This window comes from Megalobrama amblycephala, linkage group LG15, assembly GCF_018812025.1.
Source record: "Megalobrama amblycephala isolate DHTTF-2021 linkage group LG15, ASM1881202v1, whole genome shotgun sequence".
NCBI lineage: Eukaryota > Metazoa > Chordata > Actinopteri > Cypriniformes > Xenocyprididae > Megalobrama > Megalobrama amblycephala.
Genome location: NC_063058.1, coordinates 17,560,887 through 17,579,080, shown reverse-complemented (window position 1 = coordinate 17,579,080; position 18,194 = coordinate 17,560,887). Strand labels below are relative to the sequence as shown.

Genomic DNA, 18,194 nt, shown 5'->3' with positions numbered 1-18,194 from the left:
TTTTAGCATTATTCATATTCAATGTATATTCGCTGGTGAGAGTTTGAAAGGTTCTGGGAAGATATCACACAGTGTATAATGGAGTGTCTCCCTCAGAGTAGGATTGTAGGGTATTTTCCATAATCCCTCAAGGGAGTATAGTTCCTCTCCAATATTACTGTAAAATCCTATAGCATTAAGCATTTATAGGCATATAGGTCATTCCTTAAAGGCTACAGGCTATAGCCTAGCCTACATATAACCCACAATGCAGCTAAAAGTATTATAGTCTGCAATATTTGCAAAGACGCGTCAAAAATAGCATAGCCTATATATATGGCAATTCCCCAAAAATGAGCGAAATCTGATTTATCAGTTACATTTCACATTTTCTTGTCAGTCTGAACCATTTTCAAGTGACTTCAAGAACAAAATGAATCAGCAGTTACTCAATTACACTGGCTTTTACTGAAGTGTATCTTATTTCATTTTAAGCTCTTAGAAGCTTTTTAGTAACTACATAATATAGTGAGCAAATCAAGTTACTGGCAAATACTGGGACTGAGGTTAGTGAGTTCTCAACAGAAAATGTATGAGGAATCTCCATAAAACAAGGAATTTCAGGTTTTTCTGGCTTCTGCTGTCCTGTGGTTTACTGTGGTTGCCAGGTAACATGGCTCAAATGATTCCCTGGGATATCACTGAACAAAAGAGCATTATATTTTACTTCCAAAACTGTTCTGCAGAGTAAATTTGCATGGAGCGATTGGCTGTTATGTTCGAATAGCATATGAATGATTTTTTCTCTCTCCCTCAGCTTGCCTTTGTGGTGATTTGTGGCCATGTTTGAATAGACTGAACCTGACAAGTTGGTTGGTAGTTGCAAGAAGAATTACTTAACTGCCTTAAGCGTTTGTTCTCCGCAGACAAAAGCACAAATATGTTGACAATTTTATGACACGACACTCGCACTTGTTTGGTTTGGTGTCGTCAGTGCCATTGGTGAGCTTCCCACCATCATCTTGCAACAATTGTCTTTTGTATCAAGAACAGCTTCCCTACTGTTTACTAGACCTCTGGTTTGTGTAAATTCTCTGACACATGCAAGACAAAGTGAATCGGCATTTCTGTCTTTTCAACTGCATCTAATACATGAATTCACAATTCTTTCATTTGAAAGTGTCTAGATGAAAGGAATTGATGCATTAACATAAAGTCCCTGTAGTTCATGTGGTGGAATAACAATAGGCAGACATAAATACACACATTAAACTCATAGATAAAACGGAATACAACAAAAAATATCCATTTCACTTCATTAACGTCTAGAATTGGTGAGATTGTCCTCTTCATTCATTTCAAGAATCTATACAAAGAATCTTCTTAAAATATATAGTGTAAATAAATAATAAGTAGCTTAATTTTGGTTATTAATTGTATATTTGTTGTGCATGTCAATTTTAAGTATAGACTCTGAGAGTGTCAAAATCCAACAACTTCCAATAAACCTTTAGTTTAAAAGGTCATTCTGGTCCTTGAGGGAAACATCATTGTCAGGAGTTTTTCTCCTTCAGCTGAATCACAAGTAGTTGTAAAACCTTTTTCTGTGGAAGCTCCTTGTATCCTGCAGGAAACAGTAGATTAATGAGACACACGCATGCACAAAATATTTAAGTTGGATTTAGATTCTTAATATCAGCAGACTGTTATCCTTGTATCTAGGAGTATATATAGAGTTCATTTGGGTTAGATATAGAGCTACTCACCATGCAATCTTCTGTTCAACATGTCCATTTCCTGTGTAAGCTTAATGGGTAACCACAGTGCCCCATTTGACAAAAAGACCACCCCTCCATCACTTCTATAAATACCCCAATCTTAGTCTTTGACAGCAAAAGACACAATGTATGAACTATCCTACAGGACCTTTGTTGGCTTTCTCGGCTTGTTGGGTTGTCTCGAAATGACTTATGCTGTTCATCTCGGTGGTAAGAAAATGTTTAATTCAATTGTATTTTCCAAAGCCACAGATTAATGACAAACTTTTGTTGCTTGATATGCAGAAGCAAAGTGTGGATCTACTAAATCAAGAGGCATCCTTGACCGTTCTTTGAGAATAATTGGAGGGTCAGAGGCTAGACGAGGTTCCCATCCTTGGCTGGCACGTAACTGTTCATCTTTAAAAATTGCATGAGGAATCAATGCAATACTTAAAGGTGCAATAGGTGATTCTCTACAAAAACATTTTTTTTTTGTTATACTGGGTGAAAGTCTCCTTATATCCTGATAGCAATCACGATGTTAAATGATCTAAATGAATTTTTATAAATGTATATCATCTGTGGAATGTGTAGGACCATAAAAAGTCCATAAAATGATATTTAGCCCCTGGAATGCAAATTTTACTAGGGGAACCCAGCCAAAAAGTCTAGTTGGTCCTAGATTAGTAACTGAAACAATGTAGGTTATGCAAGAGCTGATCAATCACCATTTTACTCTCGAGCGCTCGAACAAGGGGCGGACTGGCCATCCTGAGTTTTCCTGGTGGGCCGCAATAAAATGTGGGCCGGCTAACCCCAAGTTTCAGTAAGTGTACTGCAACTCACTTTAAATAAATTACTACTTGCTTACAGAACTCGATGTAGGTGTGGATAGGTCCCTGTGCAGTGTACCTGATGGAGTTGTACCTGGAAATGAAGGCATCATCAGAAATCCAGCTCATTCAGGGCAAAGCTACAACCACAATGAGTGAGTTATATTATTTATGATATTTAGCCCCTGGAATGCAAATTTTACTAGGGGAACCCCGCCAAAAAGCGGATTTTACCCCCCGGAATATGATTGGGCTAGTTTTGAAATATTGGCAACTGGGCGGGATTTTGTTGTCAAAACCTGGCAACCTTGGTACAGACCGTCAGTCACGGAGCACCGCAAACAAACAGCAGCCACCTTTTACACTTCCAACCGAATCAAAACAAGCTTATGCTGCATTCACGGCATAGATGGCAACCTGTGACATTATACCAGGAGCTGTTCAGTCAGACTTGGAATTTCAACTTTACATGTCAACAGTATCAACACCAAAATGAATCTGCAGCAGTCAGCTACAAGCTCTCTAAGTTGTTTACAGTCATTATTATTGTTTAACGCTGTCTCTTGTGACACTTTGGAGAGAGCAGCTGTGTGTGCGTGTTCATGTGTTTTGGAGGAGGCATGGCTTAGGTTGGTGATTTGCAGGGAGGGTGGGATCGTATGCTTTCAATGCTAGCAGGCTAATGTTAGCATTTCCCAGATCACCTACTACACCTTTAATTTTCTTTCCAAAAGGCATTAAAGTGTTTCTGTGGCTATATCACCTACTGCACCTTTAATTTTCTTTCCAAAAGGCATTAAAGTGTTGGTGTGGCTATATCAGTGTGCAAAAATCCTCTACAGGTGTCTCTTAGGATCAGAGGATCGCATTTCTGTGCTGCAGCCATCTTGACAGACCACTGGCTTTTGACTGCTGCTCACTGCTTTGCAAGTGTATCCACGTAGGTCCACTCATTTACCCATGACTAATCGTAACTTTTGACCCTGTCAACACTTAAATGACTTACCTTTGAATATAACTGCTTGCCCTAGGGACTTCCTGCACAAGATTGAGGCTGTGGCAGGTGAATTCAACCAAAGAAAAGTTGACAGAGGGGAGCAGAACTTCCACGTAAGGACTGTAATGTTCCATGAAAAATATCAACGCACCTCTCCCATGAGCTACGACATCGCTTTGATTGAGATCAGTGGACGCATTCACTTTGGCAAGTCGCTCTATGAGATTAACACAACTTATGCAATATATCAGCTATAGAATTTGACAGTTATTTTCAGATATTAACATAATATGCATTTTCTTGACAGGTGATTTCATTAAGCCTGTTTGTCTGCCTCATCCTGGTGAGAGGTTTCCACCCAAGACCATGTGTGTTGTTGGTGGATGGGGTCGTATTACTGAGAGTGAGAAGTCATTTGAACAACACTGAAATAGCAATTAATGCCTGAGAGAAAGATAGCAAATATCTCAAACCCTTACTATAATGAAAAGGTTTATCCTCTCTTTAGGAGGGCCACTTCCATCAGTTCTTCAAGAGGTGCATCTGGACCTGTTAGAGCAAAGCAAGTGCAAACATGTCCTGCAAACACTTAGACCTGGGCAGAAGACCTTCACAGTCCTGTGTGCTGGCCCAGAGACAGGTCGGAGAGATGCCTGCCAAGTAAGTTGACACTAAAGTTGTTTCCCTAACACTGACATTGAATTTACAGAATAAACATCCTGAATATTACACCTACAGTATGAGACTCCATTGATTCAGGTTGGCAGAGATGGTTTAAGCTCTTGCAACTCTCTTTTTTGAGTTCCTATTTGTCCTCCTGTGCTCCAGGGGGATTCTGGGGGTCCTCTCCTTTGCTCCAGAGCAGATGGAAGCTGGGTGGCTGTGGGGGTCACGTCATGGGGTAAGGGCTGTGGTCGAAGCTGGAATGACAACAAGAACAAACCATCATCCAGAAGAGGCTCACCTGGAGTATTCACTGATGTCTTAATGTTTCTGCCATGGATCAAGTCAAATCTAAGGAAAGGTGGGTATTGTTGTTGAGTTGGTCCTAGACTAGTAACTGAAACAATGTAGGTTATGCAAGAGCTGATCAATCACCATTTTACTCTCGAGCTCTCGAACAAGGGGCGGACTGGCCATCTGGAGTTTTCCTGGTGGGCCGCAATAAAATTGGGGGCCGGCTAACCCCAAGTTTCAGTAAGTGTACTGCAACTCACTTTAAATAAATTACTACTTGCTTACAGAACTCGATGTAGGTGTGGATAGGTCCCTGTGCAGTGTACCTGATGGAGTTGTACCTGGAAATGAAGGCATCATCAGAAATCCAGCTCATTCAGGGCAAAGCTACAACCACAATGAGTGAGTTACATCTGAAGTATCTTGTATATGTAATTCCACCAGTTCTACTTGCCCTGCAGGACTCGAACCGGCATCTCCGACATGGGAGGGGGTGTGCTAACAAGGACGCTAAAGACCACAGTCTCTAATGTCAGTCGCTAGTGCACCTCTTAAGATCAGGGGAGTGAGGTTTACCTGTACTAGCTGGCCTCCATTACACGCCCCCCTAAACCTCACTCCCATCCGGGTCACGGCACCAAATGAAACCGGTCTTGCTTCCGTTACATATATTTGCAACCAAAAGGCATAATCTGAAACTTTCACAGCACTTTATGTTTTATTTTCTGGTGCAGAATGTGTTTGTGGTCCATTCGAGTTGCTGCTGGTGAACATATTCTTCTGGAGTTCCTAGAGTTTGACCTGGAGAATGACACAGAGTGCCAAAGTGATCATCTGACGGTGTATGTGGATGAAGACAGGCGAATAGGTGAGGGGGAGAAACAGTAACAAAAACTATGACTTTGCTGTTCTTTTACCTTCTGCAAGTGGTTGTGAGGTTGCATGTTTCACCTTGTGACCTTGCTTACCAGGGCAATTCTGTGGCAGTCAATCTCCATCTCCGATTCTTATTGGAGGTTCCCATAGTGTCACAGTGCAATTTGTATCTGATGTGAGCAGAACAGGTGCAGGATTTGCCATCCAGATCAGTGGTGTTGGCGAGGACTACAGTTTTGGTGAGCTGAATCTGTCTGACTGGTTTCTCTTGCTCTAAAAAAAGTAAAAAAAAGTTACTTGAAAGGGGCAAAACAATGCTCAAGGAAATCTCAAGCCTGTTTGGTGACAGTCCAATGACAAAACAGAATGACTTGTGCAGTTGCAGTAGTTGGCGAACACCATACATTGCATGGATGCTTGGAACAACATGCTTGCTTGCTTACTGTGTACTTGATTAGCATGCTTGCACATGCCTGAAGATGTTGTTTTTGAGCATTGTCTCATTTACATGTCTGTGTATCCATACATTTCTGTTATTAAAAAATGTTTCACTCTAATGTCAAGTCAAGTCAAGTCAAATTTATTTATATAGCGCTTTTTACAATTTGTAATTGTTTCAAAGCAGCTTTACATATTAGGAGCACAGAAAAAAGAGAAATGGTTAAAAATAAGCTGTACAAGCAAGCGTGGTAATATGTAACATATACAAGATGGTGCTACATTAAGCCAATGTCGGCTGACTCCCAGGGGTGGAAAAAACCCCCTAGGAGAAAAACCCAGCGTGCTAGCACTGGGAAAAAAGTCCTAGGAGGGAAAAAACCCCTTGGAAGATATATATAATATATGTAAATGGATATGGAGATCAAAATCTGAATTATACATTTTTATTATAGAGATTAAAAATAGATTATATATAAATATATGTAAGCGGATACGGAGATTTAAAAATCTGAATTATAGATGCAGCCAGAACTGGATCTGTAGGCCCATTGTCTCCTGGGCTACGTTGTAGTCAGGTCCAGACACAGGTTCTCCATCTGATCTGGATACGGCCTGGATCCAGCACCCGGAAAACCTCAGGATAAGCAGAGAGACAGATATTAGCGTAGATGCCATTCTTATTCTGATGTACAGGTATATCTAGTGTTATAGGAAATGTTCTCGGTTCCGGCCGACCTAATTATTGCAGCGTAACAATCCTTTAACGGATTTGAAAAATGTTAATGTATTGATAATGTGTTATGTGTATGCAAGAGCAAAGAGATGTGTTTTTAGTCTAGATTTAAACTGACAGAGTGTGTCTGCTTCCCGAACAATGCTAGGAAGATTGTTCCAGAGTTTAGGTGCTAAATAGGAAAAGGATCTGCCGCCTTCAGTTGATTTTGATATTCTGGGTATTATCAACTGGCCTGAATTCTGAGATCGCAATAGACGTGAAGGACTATAATGCACCAAGAGCTCGCTTAGATATTGGGGAACTAAACCATTTAGAGCTTTATAAGTAAGTAGCAAGATTTTAAAGTCTATACGATGTTTAATAGGGAGCCAATGTAATGTTGACAGAACTGGGCTAATATGGTCATACTTTCTGGTTCTAGTAAGAACTCTAGCTGCCGCATTTTGGACCAACTGTAGTCTGTTTAAAAGCCGAGCAGAACAACCACCCAGTAGAGCGTTACAGTAATCTAGTCTTGAGGTCATGAATGCATGAACCAACTGTTCCGCATTTGTCATTGAGAGCATATGTCGTAATTTAGATATATTTTTTAGATGGAAGAAGGCGGTTTTACAGATACTAGAAACATGACTTTCAAATGAAAGATTGGTATCAAAGAGCACACCCAGGTTCCTAACTGAGGACGAAGATTTAATGGAGCACCCGTCAAGTGTTAGAGAGTATTCAAGGTTTTTTCGTGAGGAAGTTTTTGGTCCAAAGATTAGGATATCAGTTTTTTCTGAATTTAATAATAAGAAATTTCTTGTCATCCAGTTTTTAATGTCAGCTATGCATTCTGTTAGTTTTGTGAATTTGTAGGTTTCGCCAGGGCGCGAGGAAATATAGAGCTGAGTATCGTCAGCGTAGCAGTGAAAACTAACACCATGCTTCCTAATTATCTCTCCTAAGGGCAGCATGTACAGAGTGAAAAGCAACGGTCCTAGTACTGAGCCTTGTGGTACTCCATATTGAACTTGTGATCGATACGACATCTCTTCATTAACTACTACAGACTGATAACGGTCAGATAAGTAAGATTTGAACCATGCCAAAGCAATTCCACTAATGCCAATATAGTTTTCAAGTCTTTTTAAAAGAATGTTGTGATCGATAGTGTCAAAAGCAGCACTGAGATCTAATAACACTAATAGAGAAATACAGCCACGATCGGATGATAAGAGTAGATCGTTTGTAACTCTAACGAGAGCAGTCTCAGTACTATGGTATGGTCTAAATCCTGACTGGAAATCCTCACAGATTCCATTTCTTTCTAAGAAGGAGCACAGTTGTGTTGAAACTGCCTTTTCTAGTATCTTTGACAGAAAAGGTAGATTCGAGATTGGCCTGTAATTTACTAAATCTCTCGGATCTAGTTGAGGTTTTTTAATAAGAGGTTTAATAATAGCCTGCTTAAAAGTTTTTGGCACGTATCCTAGTGTTAACGATGAATTAATTATATCAAGAAGTGGACCTACGACCTCTGGAAGCATTTCTTTCAGTAGTTTAGTCGGCATTGGGTCTAACATACATGTTGTTGATTTTGATGATTTGATAAGTTTAGATAATTCTTCCTCTCCTATAGCGGCGAATGATTCTAGTTTTACCTCAGGGACACTACAGTGCACTGTCTGAAGCGAAACTGTAGACGGTTGCATGTTTATAATTTTCTCTCTAATATTGTCAATCTTGCAAGTAAAGAAGTTCATAAAGTCATTACTGCTGTGCTCTTTGGAAACGTCAGCAGTTGAATCTCTGTTTCTAGTTAATTTAGCCACTGTGTCAAATAAGTACCTAGGATTATGTTTGTTTTCTATTAAGAGATTTGAAAAATAAGTAGATCTAGCATTTCTTATAGCCGTTCTGTACTCAATCATTTTTTCTTTCCACGAAAGGCGAAAAACTTCTAGTTTTGTTTTCTTCCAACTACGTTCAGCTTTTCTCACAGCTCGTTTTAGAGCCCGAGTGTGCTCATCATACCACGGCGTTGGATTAGTTTCCTTAATCTTCTTTAGACGTAAAGGAGCGACTGCATCTAATGTGCTGGAAAAGAGAGAGCCAATAGTTTCTGTTGCAGCATCGAGTTCTTCTAAGTTGTCAGGTGTACTAAGGCGATGAAACTGCTCGGGGAGATTATTTATAAAGCAATCTTTAGTGGTAGAAGTGATGGTTCTACCATATTTATGGCTGGGTGGTGGTTTTGTAGCCTTGGCTAACTGTATTATACACGACACTAAATAATGATCTGATATATCATCGCTCTGCTGTAGAATTTCAACAGCATCAATATCAATTCCATGCGACAGTATTAGATCTAAGGTATGATTACGACAATGAGTGGGTCCTGACACGTGTTGTCTAACTCCAATAGAGTTTAAAATGTCTGCAAATGCCAATCCAAATGCGTCTTTATTATTATCTACATGGATATTAAAATCACCAACAACAAGGACTTTATCCGCAGCCAGTACTAACTCTGATAGAAAATCAGCAAATTCTTTGATAGTCAGTATGGTGCCCTGGTGGCCTGTATACAGTAGCCAGCACAAATGTCAACTTACATAATGTTACATAAAGCACCATCACTTCAAAGGAGTTATATTTGAAATTCTTTTGAATGATTCTGAATATATTACTATAAATTACAGCAACACCTCCCCCTTTGCCTTTCTGTCGAGGATTGTGTCGATAGTCATAACCTTGAGGACTAGACTCATTTAAAATAATGTAATCGTCTGGTTTTAGCCAGGTTTCTGTCAAACACAGCAAGTCTAGTTTATTTTCTGTGATAATTTCATTTACAATAAGTGCTTTTGAAGAAATAGATCTAATATTCAGTAGCCCAAGCTTTATCATTTGTTTATCTAATTTATCTGTGATTTTCATTTTTTGAACATCAATTAAATTTTTACCCTTAAAAGGTTTCGGAAGTTTTTTGTATTTACTAGTTCGAGGTACAGACACAGTCTCTATGTGATAATATCTAGGTGAAAGAGTTTCTATGTGCTGTGAATTATTTGAGTTCTGTGACGTGAGGCAGCTAGCAGACGGTCGGTTTAGCCAGTTTGTCTGCGTCCTGATCTGGGCCCTGGTTTGTCATGGTTTAGCTCTAAGACTATTTGCCAAATTTCTAGATAGAAGAGCAGCACCATCCCGGGAGGGATGAATACCATCTCTTTTCAACAGATCAGGTCTGCCCCAAAAGCTTTTCCAATTGTCTATGAAACCTATATTATTCTGCGGACACCACTTAGACAGCCAGCCATTGAGTGATGATAACCTGCTAACTATCTCATCACTCCGACGAACAGGAAGATGTACTCTCCTTAGCAGCACAGGTTGTGCCCAACTGATCTGTTAGTTTCATCACCTGGTCTGCAAAGTGTGTTCAGTTCCCCAGTCAGGTTGAGAGGCAAAATAACTTTCCCCAGTAGAATAGTGTTTTCACACTAGATAGGCTCCTCAGAGAGCACAGAGCTTATCTCAATAGGACCGTTACTATAGTTACATGTCTGCCAGGGGGGCCATCTACCAGTGGTAAGTTCGGAGAAGGTAAGAGCTAGGTTCAAATCACCACCCTGCTCCCCTCGGTATGACCCTTGCCAGACAGAAATGTGACACCATGCTGCAACGTCAATGGCTGGGCTCTATTCCGCCAGTTTCTCCTTTTGTGTTTGTGCAGGGGATGAATGTGGAACAGTGGTGCTGTTACAGCCCAAGGGGGCTGTGCAGAGCCCCGCCTACCCGCAAGCCTACAGCAACAACACCCTTTGCCGCTGGGTCATCTATGCCCCAGAAGGCCACATAGTCAAGGTAAAAACAACCCTGTAGCCTTGTGATGGCCCAGTCAGCGCCTGGTGTCTCCTCTGTCCAGTCATGACCTGTCTGTCCGGTCATGAATGCATGCATGCAGTGAGATTGGAGGATCTGATCAGTTTCACTGCAAAAGAGAATGTGATACTCAATTAGACTCCAAAGAGCGACGTTATGACGTCACTGCAGTCATGTAACGCTGGTTGTTACCTGCTGTTTACAAAATGCTATGTAGATAGGTTCTTAATTTGAAACATTCATAACTTTTTTTTTTGGCATCTACAGTGCCAGAAAAACCTGACTGGGCCATTCTGTGTTCATAATCATCTGACTCTGTTTGCTATATGCTAACATGCTAATTGCAATGGAGTAATTTTACTATGTGCCTTGAAGCTTGACTTTGAAGACTTTGACCTTGAGGAGTCTGAAAACTGCAAATATGATTCACTCACAGTGTTCGGAGACGTTGATGGCAAAGATGAAATAGGTAAAGTACAAAAAGTTTATTAAAAGAGTATTTGATATTTTAAAATTGAAACGTTTGCCATTGGTAAGATTTCTAATGTTTTTGAAAGAAGTTTTGATGCTCTCCAAGGCTCCATTCATTTAATTAAAAATACAGTAAAACAGTAATATCATGATAAGTTATTGCAATTCAAAATAATCTTTTTCTGTTTGAATATACTTGTAACTCAAGAAATATTTCTTATTATTATCAATGTTGAAAACAGTTGTGCTGTTTAATATTTCTGTGGAAACTTTTTTCAGTGTTTTTTGATAGTTAAAAAACAGCATTTAGAAATAGAAAACTTGTAACATTAAAAATATCTTTACAGTCACTTTTGATTAATTTAATGCATCCTTAATGAACAAAAGTATTAAAAGTATAAATACTCTCCCCAAACATTTGAATTTTTTTGTATATTTTACAATAAAACTATTCAGTTTTATTTTATCATTAACAATGTAAACATTAGAGTCGAAAGTTTAATGTTCAGTGTCACACTGCTATCAGTTAAACAGCAATATTTTTGCACTGCGGCATTATGGGAAATGTAGTTTTCAAATGTTCTGCTATTATAATGTTTGTGTTTTTAAGTGGTTGTATGTGGCAGGAGCGTCCCTCCAGCTGTTCTCAGCCACAACCGCATAATGCTTCTGCAGTTCAGCACAGATAACACCATCTCCGCCCGTGGTTTCAACGCCACCCTTTCCTTTATCAGCGAAAAAGGTTAGAGTCAACATGAGCAAAGAAACGTTCACTGCAGGCGTTCAAATTTCACCCTACCAAACCTGACCCACATATGACCACATGTCCAAATAGTATGCCACAGTATAAACACACTAGCTAACTTAAAATATTTACATGACCTCAAAAGGTCAACAGTAAAGTTGACTTTGCAGTCTATAGATGCATTTATACAGAAAATGTACTATATTTAACTTCAGGCTACTTTATAAGACATATTATAGGCCTATACGTATAAAAACCCATGATGCAACAAAGACACATTGAATACTGCTTATACATCTTACCAAGTCTTTCTTTGACACCGCAGAGTTCATAACCACAGACTTGAAATGATGAAAAAAAAAAAATGATAAGACCTTGAATGTTACATTTCCTCACAGATCTCCAAAATACAGCGTATGAAGATCAGGGGGAGGAAGCAGATGATGACAGCGAAGTTATCACGCCACATTCGCAGGCTGGTTTGTCCTTTGTGCTCTCCACAGTGCTTCAAAAGAGGCTCCTTGTCTCAGAGGGACTTTAGAATGCGTGGAATCCAGCTGGAGCCAAAAAATGTGTAAAATAAGGGAAAATACACCAATTGAGTCACAAATGGGACTGCATTTATCTCTGAACAGATTGTGTGGGTGCATTTGGTTTTACATCAAGTATTCATGCTTGTGTTCCACTGACTTCTCAGCTCTGTGTGGAATGCCTGATATCTTTGCTGCCTGTGGACTGGAGACCCTGAGGAGAGAAGAGGATGATGGGAAACTGCCATGGCTGTGGCACGTGAGCATTGGTCTGGGTGAAGGCCATGACTGCAGTGGGGCGCTCATCCAGTCACAATGGATTCTTACTGATGCACACTGTGTCAATGATCTGTAATTTTTCTGTTTCCTCAAGAAAAATTGCACCCGCTTGCAAGAGAATGCAAAAGTTTTGCGAATGCAAAAACATAAAATTATTATTTTCCCTCCCATTGTGTTTATTTATTTTCAACACTTACCAGTCCACCGTTTTCACTTACTCTCCAAGCTATCTCCTTTTTTGTCCGGTCTCTGTATGAATGGGGTGCCCGCAGAAGGCTACAATAATGCTGCCCTCCATTTTCTGATACAACCGGACGTGTCAATAAGCCCTTCGCTGATTGCGAGACATCTTCGCAAGACATATACGTGTCTTTGTATTGACTTTGTATGTAATCTACTTGCGCAAATAATTAAATTCGCTTTTGGCGTGCACAAACTATAATGACTGGATTTCGCCTGTGAAATTTTAACAAGCAAGGGTAAATGTGATCACACCTTTAGGGGCTCCATAGTTTCTAGAGCTGAGCGTATTAACTTTGAAAAAGACATTAAAACTTATCAATACACAGTATAGTACCTTTTTATGAAGGTACTATACTGAAAGTACTTTTTTTATGTTGATTTCTTTGTAGGGAAGAAAGACTTCTAAGAATTTTATCAGTGAAGATAGGAGGCTCAAAGAAACAGGTGAGAAGTAGGCCTATATCAACATCCCCAAAACAGGACATTGGCAGGAATGTTGTTCCACGAACTAAAGATGTTGATTTTGCAAATTCATTCATCTTGTGTCTTTAAAGGGGCAGCCCAGCAAACACAGAATGCTCCCCTAACATTAAAATAACGTTCCCAAAACGTTACAGGGAGGTTATTTTTAAATAACCTAAAAAATAGCTTATACAGAACGTTCCCTAATGATTATTTTTATTTCTGTGAATAAATTTCATATTTTAAAAAACATAAATTGTGTTGAATTCAAAAGTCCAATTTTTATTTGCTGCTGGAGAAAATCTGGGTACCCCATGAAATATATAGTAAATCCTAACCTATTAATGGTTGATGTGCTCAGAATATTTTTTATTAATTAAACAATAAATAAAAACAAGATATGGTTTGTATACTGATTATAGGCCTCCATACATCCATTTTCTATACCGCTTATACTATACTGAGTCGCAGGTGTGCTGGATGATTACTGATGTACAGCAGGGTAATGATATCGGAGTAAAGAGGTTAGGGTAACGTTCTGGGAATGTTAGAATAACGTTAGGGGAACTTTAGGATAACGTTAGGCGAATGTAAAAATAACATTAGAATAACATTAGGGGAACATTAGAATAACATTAGGGGAACGTTAAAATTACATTAAGGGGAACTTTAGTATAATGTCAGGATAATGTTAAAATAACACTAGAATAATGTTAGGGGGAACCTTAGAATAACATTAGGGGAACCTTAATATACCGTTAGAGGAACGTCAAAATAACATTAGGGGAACTTTAGGATAACGTTAGGTGAAATGTTAAAATAACGTTAGAATAACATTAGGGGAATGTTAAAAAAACTTTAGAAAAACGTTAGAGGAATGTTAAAATAACATTAAGGGAACTTTAGAATAACGTTTGGGGAATGTTAAAATAATGTTAGGGGAACGCTGAAATATCTTTAGAATAACGTTAGGGGAACGTTAGAATAACATTAGAGGAATGTTAAAATAAAATTAGGGGAACTTTAGGATAACGTTCGAATAATATTAGAATAATGTTAGAATAACATTAGGGGAACATTAGAATAACGTTAGGGGAATGTTAAAATAACGTTAGGGAAACGTTAGAATAACATTAGAGGAATGTTAGAAGAATGTTAAAATAACATTAGAATAACGTTAGGGGAACGTTAAAATAACATTAAGGGAACTTTAGGATAACGTTGGGGAATTTTAAAATAATGTTTGAGAAACGTTAAAATAACGTTAAGGGAACGTTAGAATAACGTTAGAGGAATGTTAAGATAACTTTAGAATAATATTAGGGGAAAGTTAGAATAACGTTAGGGAATGTTAAAATAACGTTAAGGGAACGTTAGAGGAATATTAAAATACCATTAGAATAACATTAGGGGAACGTTAAAATAATGTTAGAATAACGTTAGGGGAATGTTAGAATAACGTTAAGGGAATGTTAAAATAACGTTAGGGAAACGTTAGAATAACATTAGAGAAACGTTAGGAGAATGTTAAAATAACATTAGAATAATGTTAGGGGAATGTTAGAATAACGTTAGAGGAACGTTCAAATAACAGAATAACGTTAGGGGAACATTAGAATAACGTTAGAATAACATTAGAGGAACTTTAGGATAACGTTAGGGAATGTTAAAATAACGTTAAGGGAATGTTAGAATAACGTTAGAGGAATGTTAAAATAATGTTAGAATAATATTAGGGGAACATTAGAATAACGTTAGGGAATGTTAAAATAACGTTAGAATAGCGTTAGGGGAATGTTAGAAAAATGTTATGTTAAAATAACATTAGGGGAACATTAGGATAACGTTAGAATAGCGTTAGGGGAATGTTAGAATAACGTTAGGATAACGGTCTACAAACCAAAAACTAATGCTCTTTTTCCGTTAAGAAAACTTTCCAGGCTAACCAAAAACAAACCTTAAAAAAGAACATTCTGGGAAAAATTGTTGGCTGGGAGTTCACCTGAAAATGAAAATTGTTCTTAGTAAATGAGATCTCTTTTCAGACCTGTGATGTGATCAGAGTGCACATAAACCCTTATTACAACCCATCCTCTCCTGAATATAATGTGGCTTTGCTTCAGTTGAGCTCTCTGTTAAATCTCAGTGAAAGCGCACATCCTGTCTGTCTACCCTCTGCTGGACACCCTCCCTCTGCTGCTGGGCTCCGGCGTGGGCCAGCCAAATGTTGTATGTCACCTGTCTTCCTTCACGTGTTGACCATTGTGATGTTACACAATAGTCCTGGAGGATTTTGATATGTGTGTATGCACCTATCATAAGCAAACATGACATTTCATGACTACTTGTTGACCTAGAGTTGAACTTTCAGAACTTGAATGTCACTTGAATGACATCATATTCTCTGTTGCACATTTTGCTCTCTGTGGATCTTTAGGTGAATATTATGCACTTTTTTTAGCAGGACATGGGCAGTACAGACCTGTAAGGCTAAAAATATCTGTGCTGGAACAAGCGGTGTGTGAACAACAACACAGAACTAGGTTGACACCTACTTTACTGTGTGCTGGACTGAGCAGTGGAGAATCATGCATGGTGAGGAGCTGTACTGTAAACTACACTGAACACTTACTGTTTACTACTAGGGAATGTAATTGAAGAAATACTGACCCCTAGTGGGTAAGTTCAGCAATGAGGCTATATGCTTTGATGAGCTCTGTCCCAAACAATGCTTGATGTGTACTTGTGGATTTGTATGCAGAGGTGATCAATGAGGGCGGTATTTGGTAGAGACTGTGGCTCTGAATATGCATACTTCCCTACAATATAATAGGTGAAAAACTATTGAATACTTTTTTTTCTTACAATTGCGAGTTTATATCTCACAGTTCTGGCTTTTTTCTCAGAATTGCAAGATATAAAGTCAGAATTGCGTTATAAAGTCAGAATTGTGATATAAAGTCAGAATTGTGATATAAAGTCAGAATTCTGAGTTATAAAGTCAAAATTGCATTATAAAGTCAGAATTGTGAGATATAAAGTCAGAATTCTGAGTTATAAAGTCGGAATTGCGAGTTATAAAGTCAAAATTTGCGTTATAAAGTCAGAATTGTGAGATATATATCAGAATTGCGTGATATAAAGTCAGAATTGTGAGTTATAAAGTCAGAATTGTGTTATTAAGTCAGAATTGTGTTATTAAGTCAGAATTGCATGATATAAAGTCAGAATTGTGAGTTATAGTCAGAATTCCAAGTTATAAAGTCAGAATTGTGAGTTATAAAGTCAGAATTGTGTTATTAAGTCAGAATTGTGTTATTAAGTCAGAATTGCATGATATAAAGTCAGAATTGTGAGTTATAGTCAGAATTCCAAGTTATAAAGTCAGAATTGTGAGTTATAAAGTCAGAATTGTGTTATTAAGTCAGAATTGTGTTATTAAGTCAGAATTCCAAGTTATAAAGTCAGAATTGTGAGTTATAAAGTCAGAATTGCGTTATAAAGTCAGAATTGTGTTATAAAGTCAGAATTGTGAGATATAAAGTCAGAATTGCGTTATAAAGTCAGAATTGTGAGATATATATCAGAATTGTGAGTTATAAAGTCAGAATTGTGTTATTAAGTCAGAATTGCGAGTTATAAAGTCAGAATTGTGTTATAAAGTCAGAATTGCGTTATAAAGTCAGAATTGCGTTATAAAGTCAGAATTGTGAGATATAAAGTCAGAATTGTGAGATATAAAGTCAGAATTGTGAGTTATAAAGTCAGAATTGTGTTATAAAGTCAGAATTGTGAGATATAAAGTCAGAATTGCGTTATAAAGTCAGAATTGTGAGATATATATCAGAATTGTGAGTTATAAAGTCAGAATTGTGTTATAAAGTCAGAATTGTGAGATATAAAGTCAGAATTGTGAGATATAAAGTCAGAATTGTGAGATATAAAGTCAGAATTGTGAGTTATAGTCAGAATTCCAAGTTATAAAGTCAGAATTGTGAGATATAAAGTCAGAATTTTGAGTTATAAAGTCATAATTGCGTTATAAAGTCAGAATTGTGTTATAAAGTCAGAATTGTGAGATATAAAGTCAGAATTGCGTTATAAAGTCAGAATTGTGAGATATAAGGTCAGAATTGCGTTATAAAGTCAGAATTGTGAGATATATATCAGAATTGTGAGTTATAAAGTCAGAATTGTGTTATTAAGTCAGAATTGCGAGTTATAAAGTCAGAATTGCGTTATAAAGTCAGAATTGTGAGATATAAAGTCAGAATTGCGTTATAAAGTCAGAATTGTGAGATATAAAGTCAGAATTGCATGATATAAAGTCAGAATTGTGAGTTATAGTCAGAATTCCAAGTTATAAAGTCAGAATTGTGAGATATAAAGTCAGAATTTTGAGTTATAAAGTCAGAATTGCGAGTTATAAAGTCAGAATTATGAGATATAAAGTCAGAATTGTGAGTTATAAAGTAAAAATTGCATGATATAAAGTCAGAATTGTGATATAAAGTCAGAATTGTGAGTTATAAAGTCAGAATTGTGAGTTATAAAGTCAGAATTCCAAGTTATAAAGTCAGAATTGTGAGATATAAAGTCAGAATTGCATGATATAAAGTCAGAATTGTGAGTTATAGTCAGAATTCCAAGTTATAAAGTCAGAATTGTGAGATATAAAGTCAGAATTGTGAGTTATAAAGTAAAAATTGCATGATATAAAGTCAGAATTGCGATATAAAGTCAGAATTGTGAGTTATAAAGTCAGAATTGCGAGTTATAAAGTCAGAATTCCAAGTTATAAAGTCAGAATTGTGAGATATAGTCAGAATTGCATGATATAAAGTCAGAATTGTGATATAAAGTCAGAATTGTGAGTTATAAAGTCAGAATTGCGAGTTATAAAGTCAGAATTGTGAGATATAAAGTCAGAATTGTGAGTTATAAAGTCAGAATTGCGAGTTATAAAGTCAGAATTGTGAGTTATAAAGTCAGAATTCCAAGTTATAAAGTCAGAATTG

General features: G+C 37.6%; 1 protein-coding gene across 1 annotated transcript; it reads left to right on the top strand.

Moving 5' to 3' along the window:
• The first annotated feature begins 1,942 nt into the window (after positions 1-1,942).
• LOC125247009 (ovochymase-2-like) lies at positions 1,943-15,955 on the top strand. The gene is made up of 18 exons (XM_048158174.1): positions 1,943-1,967; positions 2,613-2,727; positions 3,375-3,512; positions 3,604-3,776; positions 3,877-3,972; positions 4,078-4,229; positions 4,398-4,593; positions 4,814-4,928; positions 5,261-5,394; positions 5,498-5,641; positions 10,298-10,428; positions 10,822-10,915; positions 11,528-11,659; positions 12,061-12,201; positions 12,360-12,543; positions 13,104-13,158; positions 15,201-15,445; positions 15,534-15,955. Exons 1-18 carry the CDS (start codon positions 1,943-1,945, stop codon positions 15,832-15,834), a joined length of 2,571 nt encoding a protein of 856 aa, XP_048014131.1. The 3' UTR covers positions 15,835-15,955.
• The last annotated feature ends 2,239 nt before the right edge of the window (positions 15,956-18,194 follow it).

Excerpts from the sequence above, each read along its gene's own strand:
- LOC125247009 (XM_048158174.1), top strand. The coding sequence starts at position 1,943 with ATGACTTATGCTGTTCATCTCGGTG. Across the intron at positions 3,973-4,077 it reads ATGGGGTCGTATTACTGAGA|GAGGGCCACTTCCATCAGTT; the intron begins GTGAGAAGTCAT and ends TCCTCTCTTTAG. Across the intron at positions 5,642-10,297 it reads TGGCGAGGACTACAGTTTTG|GGGATGAATGTGGAACAGTG; the intron begins GTGAGCTGAATC and ends GTGTTTGTGCAG.